The 15404-nt window shown below is 38.5% G+C and overlaps 1 protein-coding gene across 6 annotated transcripts in view; it reads left to right on the top strand.

The window, feature by feature from the left end:
- The window catches only part of LOC111337536 (uncharacterized), a 52917-nt gene that overhangs the window by 22678 nt on the left and 14835 nt on the right, over positions 1–15404 (top strand). For 5 of the 6 annotated variants that reach the window (XM_088742774.1, XM_088742778.1, XM_088742768.1 and 2 more), the window contains 21 exons: positions 400–521; positions 1281–1364; positions 2501–2602; positions 4114–4218; positions 4906–5074; positions 5396–5788; positions 6154–6317; positions 6677–6887; positions 7431–7460; positions 7696–7794; positions 8320–8528; positions 8917–9030; positions 9432–9655; positions 10097–10179; positions 10440–10663; positions 10821–10993; positions 11573–11823; positions 12464–12785; positions 13579–13751; positions 14144–14348; positions 14958–15074. In XM_088742774.1, coding sequence (XP_088598900.1) covers positions 400–521; positions 1281–1364; positions 2501–2602; positions 4114–4218; positions 4906–5074; positions 5396–5788; positions 6154–6317; positions 6677–6887; positions 7431–7460; positions 7696–7794; positions 8320–8528; positions 8917–9030; positions 9432–9655; positions 10097–10179; positions 10440–10663; positions 10821–10993; positions 11573–11823; positions 12464–12785; positions 13579–13751; positions 14144–14348; positions 14958–15074 — 3574 coding nt within the window. The remainder of the gene's footprint in view (positions 1–399; positions 522–1280; positions 1365–2500; positions 2603–4113; positions 4219–4905; positions 5075–5395; positions 5789–6153; positions 6318–6676; positions 6888–7430; positions 7461–7695; positions 7795–8319; positions 8529–8916; positions 9031–9431; positions 9656–10096; positions 10180–10439; positions 10664–10820; positions 10994–11572; positions 11824–12463; positions 12786–13578; positions 13752–14143; positions 14349–14957; positions 15075–15404) is intronic. The other variant, XM_022943868.2, reaches the window with a different exon arrangement.

The raw sequence follows: 15404 nt of genomic DNA, 5'->3' as shown, positions 1-15404 counted from the left end.
ACCCATTCAATCAAGTTGCATTTAGCTGTCTCCAGTGCTCTGATCATTTAACGCTGATGCAAAGCTGTCCAGAAAACGAAATTGTTCATTTGAATTGTACACTCAATAGTAAGTAAAGAAAATTAAAACCGTTAAGATTATTCAACGCACCTCACAGATCTATCACTGTTAACAAGCTCCTTGAAATGCCATGTCAGAGTTGGCAATGACTAACCTGTTCGCACAGATACGAACAATAACCTCAATAAACCGTATATTGAGTATCAAAACCTATGTAAAGCAGGCCGAGGAAAGTCCCAAACTATCCTATCAGAACTACCGCTCACTAACGTGTTGACAGACATACGAATGATAACCTTAAATGGTCGTATATTAACTTTAAAAACCTATAAACATCAGGTCAAGGAAGGTCCAGCCCGGCACCGCCGATATATCCATTCACCATACCCCCTGAGGGAGGACAAGGAAACCATGGTTACCATGGCAGCCAAGAAACCGAAAATAACCAAGACGCGTTGAAGGTATTACGACGTTTACAAATGGAGAGTTACCTTTCAACTGTTCAACTCCCAGAACTGACCAAGACAGAATTTCTCCTTACAATATCGATCAGAAGAGTGATAAGAATACAGAAAAATACCAATCAAGGGATTATTGATCCCATAAAAAATTCTCCGAAATATCATCATAAGAATTGTACGACAGACAGTAAGGAGAATTGCTAAATAGATCTTGGGAGTGGAAGGGCTAAGGTGGCTTATACTACTTTATACCTCTGCGTTAGTTTGCGTCCGATCTCGGCTATTCGGAATGGTGTCACTATTTAATGTTTGGAGAAGATTTTGACAGTTTTGTCTAAGGGGAAAACTGGGATGACTATGACATTAACATTTACTTCAATTGGCAAAGAAGCACTATTTTTGCTGCACAATGTTTAGTGTGATGGCCCTAAAACCCTAAAACCTACTCTCAGATGTGATATTCAAGATAAAATTGCGGTCTTTGTCATCTCAGTCTATATCGCAAAATTTGAACACGGATCTTTCCTAGTAAGGCATTTTACTACCGGAGGGTACATTCGGGGATATATATAAAAACAAAGACACTGAGGAGCGTCTCAGATGATTAAAGAACTGATCGTGTTTGTAATATTGATTGCGAATTACCCGAAGAAATAGTGTTACAACCAACAGGGAAGTAAAGATTCATCATTATTGATTCGCCACATAGCTGCTTTGTTTTTAAGTGCGTTAACTTGGAACTTCTTTTATTTTACTAAGACTTCTTCCCAGGCTTCTGCTCGTGGGTCACTGCCGTCTCAGTCTCCTTATTATCCATTTAGCCAAGCAAACACCAACCCACAGGTAAGTAAAAAGTGGAAGAAAGTATAATAGTGATACGATTACGAAAACAAGGAAGAGAAGAAAAGGCGACGAAATATAAAAAGCTGCCGTGTACTGAACTAATGATAGACGTTATATTCCTTTTGTTGTCTCGTGAGCTTTCGTCGTTTTCGTTCAATAAAACAGTGGAACCCGGATACAACGAATGATTTCCTGAGCTGTCATGGAAACATGCTTATTATGACGGGTATTGGTAATAAGATTCCCTGAAACCAAGATCACTGATACATGTACTGCACTCTTTACAACTGACAGGTCCAAATTAGCTCTCACAGTGGTGGGGCCTTCGTTATTTAAGGTGCTCGTTAGATCTGGGTTCCAGAGTAATCACTCTTTTTGTTTGTTTGTTTGTTTGTTTTCCTACGAAGGGAAGATACCCTCTGTCCCTAAAAAGTAACAAGAAGACAAAAGTTCATATGTATACACATGTTTTAGTTTATTCCCAAATATCATAATAATCTGCTGTGTTTTATGTGACATTTTTAATCCTGTTGGGATGATTTAGTTAAACTGTGATACTTCTAACTTTAACATAGCGCATTAAAATAATCATCTAACTTTGAAACAAATCATACCCACTGTCGACACTACTATCGCAATCGTAAATCAATTCTCCATTACATCAATGCATAATGTTAACATCGGTTGTTTATTGTACAAGTTATATCTGATAAGATTGAAAATTCCTAATCAGAGTAAATTTCTTATGTTTGCTGTACTTTTTAGCTTTAAGATTCAAATGAGCTTAGTCTTGGATCTGAAAATCATTTCACAAACTTAGAGATGTTATTAGGAGGAACACTTAAGCGATTATCGAACTAACATTCTCTAACCGACAAACGTCGGATAATGTAAAGCGACAATTTCGCGTGTTAACGTTCGTTGTTTTCCTCAAATCGTTCCAAGCAATAGGCGTCTTGAAGAACCCTTCAGCTGTAATCGAACTAACTTTTACTCTACATGCGTTGACTAACATCGAAAAATGTGCTAACTTTCGTTTTTTCTTCGGGAGTAATAAACATGATCGTGGATACTAATACAGTTTGATTGTTCTGAACCATCGTTTGATTGCTTTGAAATGACTGCGATGTCAACAGCCAGCGGTCGGTCGTCAATGGTTTCCAGAAGGGGGAAAGCCTTATCCAATACCATTGCCACCTGAAGGAAGTCAAAACGATCTATCAAACACAGGAAACGCTGTAAGGAACTTTGATAGAAAGATATTCAAAATTAAGAGTAAGGACATGACAAGACATTATAAGGGGTTCCTTGGATTGAAAGCACTTAATAATTATTGTGTTTGAGTCATCCTATTTTTTTGACAAAAGGTCCTAATTCTTGTATACAAAAAATTGGCGTATTTTTAATTAAAGGACTTTCAGGCACTAAAGTAAAGTATTGGCCCAGTGTTCCACATGAAATACACCTCTCTGGGTGTTAGTTACTCAGAGACACTAGCTCTCTGAGCTACTCTAAAATCCGAGTTTAAATAAAGTCATGTATGTATGTATGTATGTATGTATGTATGTATGTATGTTTAAGAGTAAAGAGTCTGCATTCGTAAGTGAATGGCTAAGAAAGACATTTTTTACATCGTACAATGATGCTAACGAGCGTAAAATCCAACCGCAGCGCCAAAAACAAATACGTGGTGACTTCGCTAACATTCGTTGATCACACAAAGAATCGTTCAATATTGGGTGGGGCATTTGAAAGCAATCTTTAAAAGTTCAAATGCACGGGGGTTGGTGTGGGGGAAATGTTGAGGCTTCGAATTGATCGACGCCTTAACAACTCAGTTTCCCATAAATTATAACCCGATCAAAGCATCGACGTTTAAAATCTCTAAACTTAAGGAATAGTTTGCACTCAGTTCGGAAAAAAACCAAAGATCTAATGGCAGCGAAGAGATAGAGATTTAAAGGAGTATGCAAAACTTCTGCTCCTTTTTGTTTAACTTTCTAGATCTGTACTGTTTTAAAGAAAATTCCATGGTAGCCCTCAATCTGCACCTATCATAAGTTTTGGCACTTATGATTTTAGGCCTGAAATAAGATTAGTTGAAGAGACTAAATTAACTGGTAAAATAGACATGAAAAGCAAAATGGTCAACGTCTGTGTATGGCATTATATTGATGACTGATGTATTCGCAGTTAAAGGAATTTCACTGCAAAGAAATCAAGTTTGACTTATGATGTACTGGGGGCATAAATCAGTTATACCTGCTACAGTTCTTCTCTGTCATTTAGTGAGAACGATGATTTTTTTTTACGCGGTTCAATAAATTTAACTGAGTCAATGACCGAGAATATATGAAAATCATATATGTGCACTGCGGTTTTAAGAAATGTGTATGACAGCGACCCTCGCAATAATGAACACTACTTGAGCAGTGGTGAAAATAAGGCCTGAAAAAAATCAGCCTGTATGGGATCCAGTACAGGCCTGAATTTTATTCAGGCGTTATTATCACTACTGCTCATGTAGTGTTCATTACCACGAAGATCGCTTTCATTTACAAACTTTATGATTATTCTCCATTTCTTGGAACAGTTAACAATTAGCGAAAATTTAGAGTTAATGGAGGTATTGGCTTTTCTACCAATGTTATGTAACTAAGCTGAATTTTTTTAACGATCAAACCATCATTCGTATACCGAACGTTTAGGTTTCTTTGGCTCATCTGTCCCCTGGTTTCATTCATTGCAGCAAAGAATGTTTGACAACCAGTTGTTTGGCGAACCAAGTCAGTTTGTTTCCCCTCAGCTGTCAGCAGCATGGAAGAAAGACAATGATGGGAAAGACAGTAAACCCGTGAGATAAATGGAACAATTATTACTTTACTCACTTTAAATGTTTTACTGCAAACCGGCTTTCGTTCATTCTATTCAAATTGTTCATGTTGAACTCAAGGGTACCTCGAAAGAAATCTGACTTCCCTGTCTATTCTACCCCCCCTCTTTCTACTACTTTTTACTTCCGACTACTGCTACAACTACTGATGCTTCTACTAATAGTGCTTCTAAACTATACCACTTCTAGTACTACTACTTATACTTATGCTACTACTGCAACTATACTACTCTACTATCACTTCTAGTACTGGTGACAAGCGCACTAAGTTCATCTACTGTTTCATCTCTTAAATTAGTCTCGAAAAATGTCGTTCCCCTAAATCAGCGGTCTCATCTTTCTAAATTAACATTTGAAATTCTTTACGATCTGATATCCTAACATGTTAGAAATCATTCTCTTCATTGCCATTCCATCGTACAAACAGGGAATTTGAGAAAAACACTTCAGACAAATGGAAAAACAATATAAATCCTGCTGATTGCATTAGCTGTGGGCAAGAACTTTTGAAACATTCATTCTACGTGACTTAAGAGTGCAAAAGTAATAAATGGTTTTGCTGTGTTCCGTTGCTATATACGTTTATTAGTATTATTTGTTGACTCATTAATGATTCATTGTGTTTCTCTTCGTTGATTTCTATCACAGCGCAAACCTTGTGAAGGAGACGAGTTTTGTCCTTATCCGTTCTACCCAGTTCCACTGCCACCAGAGGGACAACAAAGTGACCAAGCTCACCAAGCAAACTCAAACTCGAACGCAAACCCAAGTTCAAATGGTAATATCGGAAAAAAGAATTTAATTCGACCAAAGCCAGGTAAGAGAACCAACTTCTTTTCGGTTGACAAACGAAACTCCTGCTCACGGATCAACAATCTGTTTGACAAGAAATGTCTGGGGAGAAACAGTGAGCTCCAGTAGAGCAACCCTCACATTATTTACCCCAACCGGTTGCGTGAAAAATATGATCAGGATAAATGCTACGTAAATTCAATCAATTAGGTGTTGTCTCTCAACCAATTCATGGTCTTAAGTTAGTGGAATGTCCCTTGGCACGCAGAGAACGGATTATTGATAATTTGAATCTTAAGATGAAGGTTAGGAGTTGCAGTGACGCTTTTTGTAATTTAACTTACAGATCTTCAATGTGGCGCTGGTTGGATCGGAGCTCTCGGTGATTTTGGTTCATTTTGTTACAAAGAGATCTTCGAACGTAAATCATGGGACAACGCACATCAGACGTGCAAGGGCTTTGGCGGAGAGCTTTTCAGCGTGACCAACGCCTATGAACAACGTTTCATTGAAAACTTTACAAACATTGAATCTTGGTTAGGATACCGGGACAAATCCAGAGACGGCACATGGACTTGGAGTGATTCAAGTTTGTCTGTTTTCACGAACTGGGATAGTAGCGCTAAGGACGACCATGGCAAAGGCAGAGACTGTGTACTGTTAAGTTCTAAAGAAGGGAAATGGAAAGATGCATCGTGCTCACAGACGCATGAGTACCTCTGTAAGAAGAAACCAGAAGGTAACAAAACTCTGATTAAATCTTCTTCCAGCGCACATACTCTGGACTACTTTGATTGGATTTCAGTTTTCATTATATAACGCAATTTTCACGAGTGCGGAGACTTTTCAAAGATGATTTGTATTTTAAAAAGAATTATAACATAGCTGTTGTAAAAAATTCCTTTGTTAAGGTGGAGAAACGTCGTCGGTTTCTGTTGAGAGATACGCTTAAAAGTCGTATTTGATCTTTGAGATCAAGAGAAAAAAGTTATTATCTCTTGTTAAAATTTATCGTAGAAAATTGTCGTACACGTCCATCGCTTGTAATAAAAAAAAAAAGAATAACAAAAATCAGCAATATTTAAGGATTTTTTGTGATTCAAGATTGTGGCAAGGGCTGGAAGAAGCTGACCTTAAACTCAGTTCGAGGATGCTACAAACTTTTCAAAGAACCTAAAACATGGGAAAATGCGCTAGTATCATGTATGGACGAACAGGCGTCGTTAGCAAGTATACTGAGTGATGACGAGGAGACTATGATATCACAGGTTTGTCTGTTGCAGTTTTTTCAGCTTCGAAATGATTTTTAGTGTAATAGAAAAATCCGAGCCCCAGGTGGGACATGAAATGATTTATCCAAGCTATAAAACAAGTATTTTCCTGCGCTCGCGACATGTAAAATTGTCCAGGATTTTTAATGTAGAAAAAGAGTAAGGGTTATCGCCAGTTCATTGCCACTCGTCAAATAAATATGCCTTTGATTAATAACCCCGAAAGGGCTTCACTTGCAACCTCTAAAACCAAATAAAGTTACAGCAGTTCATGAGCCTTGGCCCAACTTTTCGAGCCCTGAAGTATTCAAAGTCTAGACTTTGAAAGTGAAACTGACGGCAAAACGCTTTCTCAGGTGTATTTGAAATCAGACTTTTGGATTGGCTACAATGACATTGATAACGAGGGAGACTGGGTGTGGACTGACCGTATGACGTCCTCGTACACCAACTGGGACGAGAAGTCACCCAACAATGGAGGGGTGTCATGCGCAATAGTGACAAGCACTGGAAAATGGCACGACGAGCCATGTCAGAGCCAGTTTAGTTTTATTTGTAAAAAACCAAGTAAGTAAACTGGCTTAAATGATAAAACAAGCTTTCAAACTTTCTTATCCTAATTTTAAACGATTTTTTTTTAATTTCTCGATAACCTGTTAGAATAACACTTTTTAAGCAAGGAATTTTGCGGTTATAGTTTATTTTCCCCAGAGATCTTGTCAAGATTTGTTAAACTTTTAAGCACTAACGGTGAGAAATTTCTTATTTCTCCTAAGATTATCATCCCTGAATCAAATGCAAGGGTCATGAGAATAACGGAAATGATCACCAATTTAAGGTCTTGATTGTCAAACGAATTCCCCTTGCCTCTAACAGAGTAACTATAAAGAGAGCAGTTTGGAGAATATGAAAGCTGATTTTGGGATGCAAAGGGTTAATACTTCAAAATTTAAACTGTAAGGTAAACATTTCCCACATTTTCAAAGCGGTAGGGGTATACAGCGAAAATGAAAGACAGCTGCAGAAAACTAAAAAGCGTAGACAATCTGTAAAGAACATAAGTTACTAGATTGTGTTTGGCTTATACATTGGCTCTGCTCTTTCTTGAAGGTCCTAAGGGCCCACATCATCCACTTAATGGTAAGTGATGCTAGTTCTTGAACACTGTACCTCTGTCGTCGACAACAATTTCACAATTTTAAGTAACTTCGAATTGCCAATTTCCATGAAATTTAAAAGATAATCATATATTTTCCTCGATTCAAAAGCATTCTCTTTACCAAGGGCTGTTTCCTCTGAACAGTGTTAAGACCTTAAGAACTAATGTTACTTGTCTTACGCTCTTTTTTCTTCAATATTTTTCATTTCCAAACAGACGCAACTTTGACTCAAGAGGTTGAGAAATTTGTCTCCAACAAGTCATTACTGAATCCTGACATTGACACAAGCGTGACGATATTTGGAAGCCATTCCGGTGAGAGAGCCGTGATAATTCCCAGCTAGTACTTATGTCATTTCTGACGCCAGTTTTGATAACTATAACATCAACACAGACAAGCCTCTCTTGATGAAAAGAGTGGTTCAAAATGACCTAATTGATATAGTATTTCTGTATCGTTCAGCTGAGGATTACAGTGACTCAAGGAAGTGACACGTATTAGCCTGAAGAGGCTTTCCATTAATCGGTATGCATGGCCGAGCGGAGAGAGACCTTTCTGGTACTAAAGAAAATGGGAAGGTCAAGTTTTTCACCTTCACTCGTTTTTCATGCTAGAATCTAAATTATATTGTATCACTGTGATCATTTTCTGTATTAGTGGGGACGCAAAAGTCCACTGTATTTCGCGTAGTCATAAGACAAGGGCAAGGACAATGGTGTCAGTTCTCCCGGTTGATCCGCTCTATTTGCAGACAGAAAGGTTCAACCAGTCCATTCTGATTAAACAAAGCACCTGGAAGCTTATTGATGTCATAAATTGCACTCTCTCTATTCTTGTAGTGACTCCTCAGTATTTGTGGACTGTACAAAAGATATCCAACAGCCGTATTCACGGATCTAACCGCATTGCCTCGCATGGTAATGTTAAATCAGTGGACGGTGGTCTTCAGCTCAATGGAGTGGACTCATGGCTGGATGCAGGGGATTTTTATGGACAGTGTTTGGGTGATCCTGATCTCTGTATCAAGGGCTTCTCCTATGCGTTACAGGTATAAACTGTAATAAGGACTAGAAAGTGAGAAAACATTCCCCAGGAATTTCTATATCAGGGACATAGAGAGCTTAAATACAATGGAAGTTATTTTCTATTCTTGCATAAATTGTGCCTTTATTCTCTCAGAATACTTTACTTACTTTTGGAGTATATCTTCAAAAGCGTCAAACTCGTTATTGGTGCGTATAATCGAAGACAGAAAGTTTCCTGATCGTGCTTAAGTTGCTGGAAACAATCATCAAAGTAAATTGATTCAGTTTATAAAGAAGAGTTCTGCCTACTTTTTATATTTATAGTGCTTGTTTGTCTGTTAGAATTACATCCTCGATGACCTTTCTTTCTTCTGACAGATGATTGATTTCCATGAACTTATTTTTTCACAGCTCAATTTCGACGACGACGCTTTGTCTTACAACGACAAACGATATGTTTTAGACTCCAGCGGCAACTCGCGCGGCGTGTCAATCTACATTCAAAATGGCTCACTATATTACCAGGTGATTGAGTAAAACCTCCTTTCATTATTCACTCAGTAATAACAATGCCAACAACAAACTCAGTCCATTAAGATATTCTTAGAGTAAGCTATTGGAATTGACCCTGAAATATTATGAGATTTTTAACGTCACAGCTGCCAATGTCGCAGTAAGTCATTTCCGTCCCAAAGAAAGAAACAATCATATAATGTAATTTGATCGCTCGAATTGTCGAAACATCTGTAATTGTCACTGACAATAATGTTTTTCAGGAGTACCCTCACTAGGACGATCACATCACATGATCGACGTGATTATACCTCTGTTCACCACCACTATCTTTTTTTCGATGTGTCGACGTCATTTTCTTTACTTTGTGTGGATGATTTGTCCCCTTACAAGCAAATTGATCTTCTTTGTAGGTTGTGACGTCAACCAAAGAATGGCAGCTGTCAATGGAGCTTGTCACCAATGAGTGGCAGGATATAGTGTTGACTTGGAAGAAAGAAGAAGGGCTGATGCTGTATGTCAACGGAGCGTTCAGGGACTCCCTGAAGGACGGAACAGAAACCAGCCTGATACCAAATAAACAGGCTCGACTTACTATTGGTAGAAAGAGTGGAAACCCACCCTTCAAGTACACTAGGTAATTCCACTGGTTTTACATGACCAAATGATGACTGCATGGCGGAGCGATTACGAGCCATAGCTCTTATCACAGATAAGTTGTGACTTAGGGAGTCAACAAGAAATCTCTGGTGATAAGATATCTTGGCAGAAGCTAAACAAGTGTTCAAGACTGGAATTTCATGGTGCAAACTGTAAAACCAAAAAACATACGAAATTTAATGATATCATCGACTTATAGTCAACTGCAGTCATTATTGAGATAACCAGTCGCTCTGAAAATATAGCACCGGAATGGAAAACTAAGCGCGCGTGGTAAAGGCGCTGAGGACGCTATACCCCTGGTTCACCTACTCCGAGTTACCTCTCCCGTGCTCTATTATCTCAGTGCTCTCTATCAGGACAAAATCTTTACCGTGTTTAATCTCAGTTGCTTAAAATGACTTTGTTTCTTCTTCAGGATGTATATAAGCTCACTTTACGCATTTACACGTTTCCTTGCGCCTGAAGATGTTCCCTATGTCTTTACTTTTGATAATACAGGTAAGTGCTCCAAAACTTGCCATCAAGTAGTTTACGACAGTGCTATTTTTAGAAAGTTGCTACCTTACATATTGGCACTAGGCAACCCGTTTAAACGTTGAGCAAAAAAAATCAGTTTCTTAGAAATTGGTCATACTTATCAATTGAGTGCGGCTAAGTGTCTGTAGATACTAGACTAACAAAGTGTGTGCCACTTTGGTTACGACTGACGGCAACTGGCTAATTTTCTGTAACTTACTACTTTATTGTCATCTCTACAGTTGTCCCACGGTACATGTGGCTGCTGCCAAAGCTTCAAGACAAAAAGATAACTGGCAGTCCAGATATCGAGGTGCATGGACCAGTCAGAGCTGTGGATGGAGGAGTGCATCTTGATGGGAAAGAATCCTTCCTTAAAGTTGGAAACTTTGATAGCAAATGTCTCCATGATCCTTCCAAGTGTCCCAATGGACTAAGCTTGAGCTGCAAGCTTAAATTTAACCGGGTAAGAATTGCGGTAAAAGAAATCGATAATTACATTCTAGATTCATTACCTATGGCAAGGCGAGCATTGTCTTTGTTCGCTTAAGATGTTGACCTTTACAATAAATATTTTTTGTTCTTTACTTGCATTTCTTTAAATTAGCTACCCTTCCTTGCAGATCGTTCGCACATACAAAGAACCCCATTACATTCTAGACTCTGGCGGTCACCAAAAAGGTACTAAAGGTCTGTCTGCATACCTCCTCAACAACAACTTGTACTTCAGTGTTGCCATGAGCACGGATGAAGACACTCTGACATGGACAGTTAGAACCTCTATCTTTACCGTGAGGTAGGTTTATCTTGATATGCCTCTGTGAGAACAGACACGTTTATCTTTCTTCCTTTGTCAGTTAGGTCGCATACACATTTGATATGAACTAAAAATCCTTTGGTACATTTTCTGGTTTACGGATTAGCTACCACACAAAAACACTTATCCACACTATATTGTAAAAAATATCATGAGTATTGTAAGTACTTTCTACATGTTGTTCATTTTACTCATCACCTTATCAACTTGAAGGAGCCTTCCAGCTCGACCATAACACGTTTGTTTCCCTCCTTTTTGTAGGAAGTTTGCTTTTCTAAAGTACTACATCATGTACTTCTTGTGAGAGTATTTTTTAAAACTCGGGAAGTTTTAGATAACAGCTCACAAATGATAATTCAAAGAATAGGCAGAGGCCAATCCTTGTGATGGCGTTCTTTTCCACTGTGGATTCTCGGTCGAATTTGAGTCTTAAGTATTGGTTTTCTGAGGAGGAGAAAGTACGGAGAACCCGCAGAAAATCCTAGAAACTCAATCCATGATTTGAATAACTTAGAATTTAACATATAACTTGCGATGATGCATTTCATTTGTTTGCAGATGGCAGCGAGTAGTACTGAGCTGGAGTCTGTCTGACGGCCTGTGGCTTTACACTGACAGTCAGTTCCGAGGCTGGACAAAGACTCCTAAGAGTGTGCCCCGTGACGTGGTGTCCGAGAGTGCCGACTTCATAGTCGGTCGTAAAAATGTCGGACCCGAGTACTCCCCTGCAGAGTTCTCAATTGGCTCCCTTGCTATCTTCCCAAGGTTCCTTGAGAAGAAAGATGTCGAAAAAATATATGGTGGAAAGAGTGAGTATCGTTTTTAAAAAGTGTAGTTTATCTAGATTCACGACTTCCTGAACATTTACCGAGTCTGTCACTGGACGCTTAAACGGGTGGTATCACATTATTTTAAGCCGAAATAATCCGTTTCTTATCAAACCCTATTCATTTTTGAGTGATTACCTACTCTCCACTGGTGTAGTTTGAAGTTATCAAAGTAAGACATGGGAAAAGCTCTACTTTCAATGTAAATCTGTGAAATTGTTTGGTGTACAAACATGAGGGCATATTTGGTTTTAGTTTAAGTTGTTGCGAGCTCGACATAACTCAGCTCTGTCTTGATTTTAAGGGGTGTACTATGAAATCCACAGTTAGAACAACGCTCAGGTGCACGATTTTATGCCATTAGCTTTACTGTTTACGTTGTACAGTTAGCTCCAATACAAGAAAAAAACAAACTACAGTACAGATCTAACTCGACCGGCCGGGATCGCATGCATACCGTGGTCATACCTTTTAATTTTCCTGGCCTTGCAGTTTCCAATGTTACTTACATCTCCAGCAGCCTTTTTTTTTTTTTTTTTAATTTTCTTCGTTTCTTCGCCGATCTCAAAAATATGGGAGGAGAGAGGAACGTAACATTATCCTTTTTTATTTGTTTACACAGAAATGCCATACCCCGGCCTTATTCGCGAGGTGTGGAAAGAACTGCCCGGAAAATCCATCAACAAGTTGAAAGACGATCCCTACTACCCTAACGACCCCTCACTTATTGAGATTATTGAAAACTTTGACTCTCCATTTGACATTGACAAAGACTACGGTAGCAGGGTGAAAGGATATTTCGTGGCACCTGAGACTGGGAACTACACTTTCTACATGTCTGGATCACAGAGTGGCGAACTGTGGATGAGCAGCACAGAGAGCCAGCAGAACTTGTCAAAAATGGTTTCGCTGGATCAGGCAACTGGCCACAACCAGTGGAATAAGTACGTGTTTTCTTTATACTTAAACATGAGAGCTTTAGCCTCAAGTGAGAAAATATGTGCTTAATTAAGCAATTATAACCTTTACCTCGCGATTTTCACTGAGTAAAATGTAGAGAATGTTACCTTGGAAAGATAGTCATCTGATATTTAACTTATTGGAGATGCGAGGGTAGAATTAAGCTGCCGTTTCGCTAATTTTTCATCCAATGACGGATTACATGTATATAGGATATTGCCTGGCCGCGAGTTTATACTAGTTTTATCTTCGGGTGTGGATAAATTCGTACCCACATGAGGAAATTCAATGTTCTGTTTATCATATAGATATTAATTAGACATATTTAAATCAAAGACAATTCTAAAACTTCCTTTAGGAGCACCAATGAAGAAATAACCAGCGCGTCAAACTCAGCGGGTAGAAAAGCTACTTTGCCTTTCAACTTCAAGATAAAACATGCTCTTGTTACAAAAATGTCCTTCGCTCAACTTGAAAATGAATTCAATCTTACTGATGTTCGGAAAGAACGGTGCAACCCTTCGTAAATAATAAAACCGCCAGTTCGATGAAGCCGGTTACTGTGATGTCATTGGTTCTTTCGCGTGTGAAGATTCACTGCCCGCGGTGAAGGTATCATGTTCCGAAAGAAGAGGAATTTTGGTATTTAAGCAATATCTATGTAATAAACTGTGTTAATTACCGTTAAGTTTGTAATTGACTGAAACAAGAATACGTAAACTTAATTAGCCTGTCTGATCGATTGACTCTTTTCCTGGATTTAATTGTTGTATTTAGATATGCTGGTCAAAGCTCCAAGTCTGTGATACTAGAGGCTGGAAAATATTACTACATTGTTGGACTACAGAAAGGCACTGAGTCAACTGACTCGCTCTCCGCCGGAGTGCGTTTGCCCAGCGGTCGATTCATGAGACCTATTACCAAAGAAATACTTCAATGGAGAATGCCTGGTAAGAAAAAAAACAAAACAAATAGTAACTAACAAAAGAGGCTTCAACTGTTTAATGAACACGTTTTGTGGCGAAGATGACAAATTTTGGTTTTACCCGCTGTAGTGTAGCATGTATAGCATCTAGACGCTGAAATCTCGATGTTGAAAAAATAAGGAAACAGTTCACGTATGATTTTCAAATTAATTTGCAATCTTTGGAGAAACATCGTAGCAGTGAATATTTTGCAAATTCAACCCCAAAAGAACAGAACTGTTTGTATCCTTATTCGGTACAGTTTAGATATTCTGCCGGATTGGCTGTAGTGGATGTTGTGTCCAATGCAATCAATTTTAAGCTAACATGTGCGCGTTTAGTGAACTACCTTTGAAGCTGCTTCACTTGATATTCAGGTGACCCGTTCGCTGGTGTTATTCGTGAGGTGTGGCAAGATATCCCAGGCTATAGAATAATGGACCTCACTTCTAATCCAAACTTTCCAAACAACCCCTCGAGCATTGAGGTGCTGGACAAGTTTGACGCACCACACAACGTCGATGATAATTACGGTTCAAGGATACGCGGTTTTTTCAAGGCACCAGAAAACGGCTTGTACCGGTAAAAAAAATATTTGAGTTGCCAATTTTCTGTGTCCAGTTGTTTAAATGGCGGATAACGTTATCCAACGGATAAAGATTTATCAGGAGGATAGCGTTGTCCAACCTTCGAACAGCCGAGGTCAGGTGTTTAGCTTAGGAAATGTTTTTAGGGGTCAGACTTACAGTTAGTGAACCATTTTAGCCATTCCCGACATTCACACACAGTCAAATATTACTTTATGTAGTTATATTTAAAACTGAATTTTTTTCTTTTTTTTCGATAACTGATTTGACAGGGCGTACATATTCCATGATTACCCTAGATAATTCTTAAAGTCCTATTATTTAACTTGAGATTCCTTTACCCCTACACTGATGTTGCATTGTGTTAACCAAATTAAACACTATAACTTTAAAGTTAGAGAGGTAACAGAAATAAGCAGGAACAGGTAAAATTTCCAAAACGGCCTTATCCATTACTGTAGTTAGCATTGCACACGGGTGTCGTTTTTGTGAATCTCATTTCAAGTTAGGCAACTAACCATTAGCCTTTTCACTTAGAGGTAATCTATAAAATATCTTCCAAAGAACAACAGCTATTTTTGAGACATTTGAACTATCTTTTAAGGTTCTTCCTGGCGGCGGACACTACAGGAGAACTGTGGCTGAGTTTCGACGAGTCAGAGAAAAACTTGAAAAAGATTGTTGCTATAAATGGTTGGACAGCACACAACGAATGGCTCAAGTAAGTTGTATATGATAAGGATAAACGTCACACAGTGTTTTTATCAAAGAGAATTCCATGAAAATACTCTCAGTTAAGTCTAATACGCCATGAGTGAAATCTTAGTCATTTTTAGACTCGATTATCTCCCCCACTTTAATATTCTGATCAAAGCATTAAGTATGTTGTTGTGCATTTGTGACTTTCTTGTGAAAGCGTTTGGGTCGGTTTTCTGATAACAACTGTTTAATTTTCCAATCAAAGCCGTACGTGGAGTCTATGTGAGCACGTAAGATTGTTTGTTTTTAAATCCTTCTGGTATCTGGAGAGAACTAAAAATTACTTAGGAGA

This window comes from Stylophora pistillata, chromosome 1 (assembly GCF_964205215.1).
Source record: "Stylophora pistillata chromosome 1, jaStyPist1.2, whole genome shotgun sequence".
Lineage (NCBI taxonomy): Eukaryota > Metazoa > Cnidaria > Anthozoa > Scleractinia > Pocilloporidae > Stylophora > Stylophora pistillata.
The sequence above is the reverse complement of the archived record's forward strand: the minus strand, read 5'-3'. Positions and strand labels throughout refer to the sequence as shown.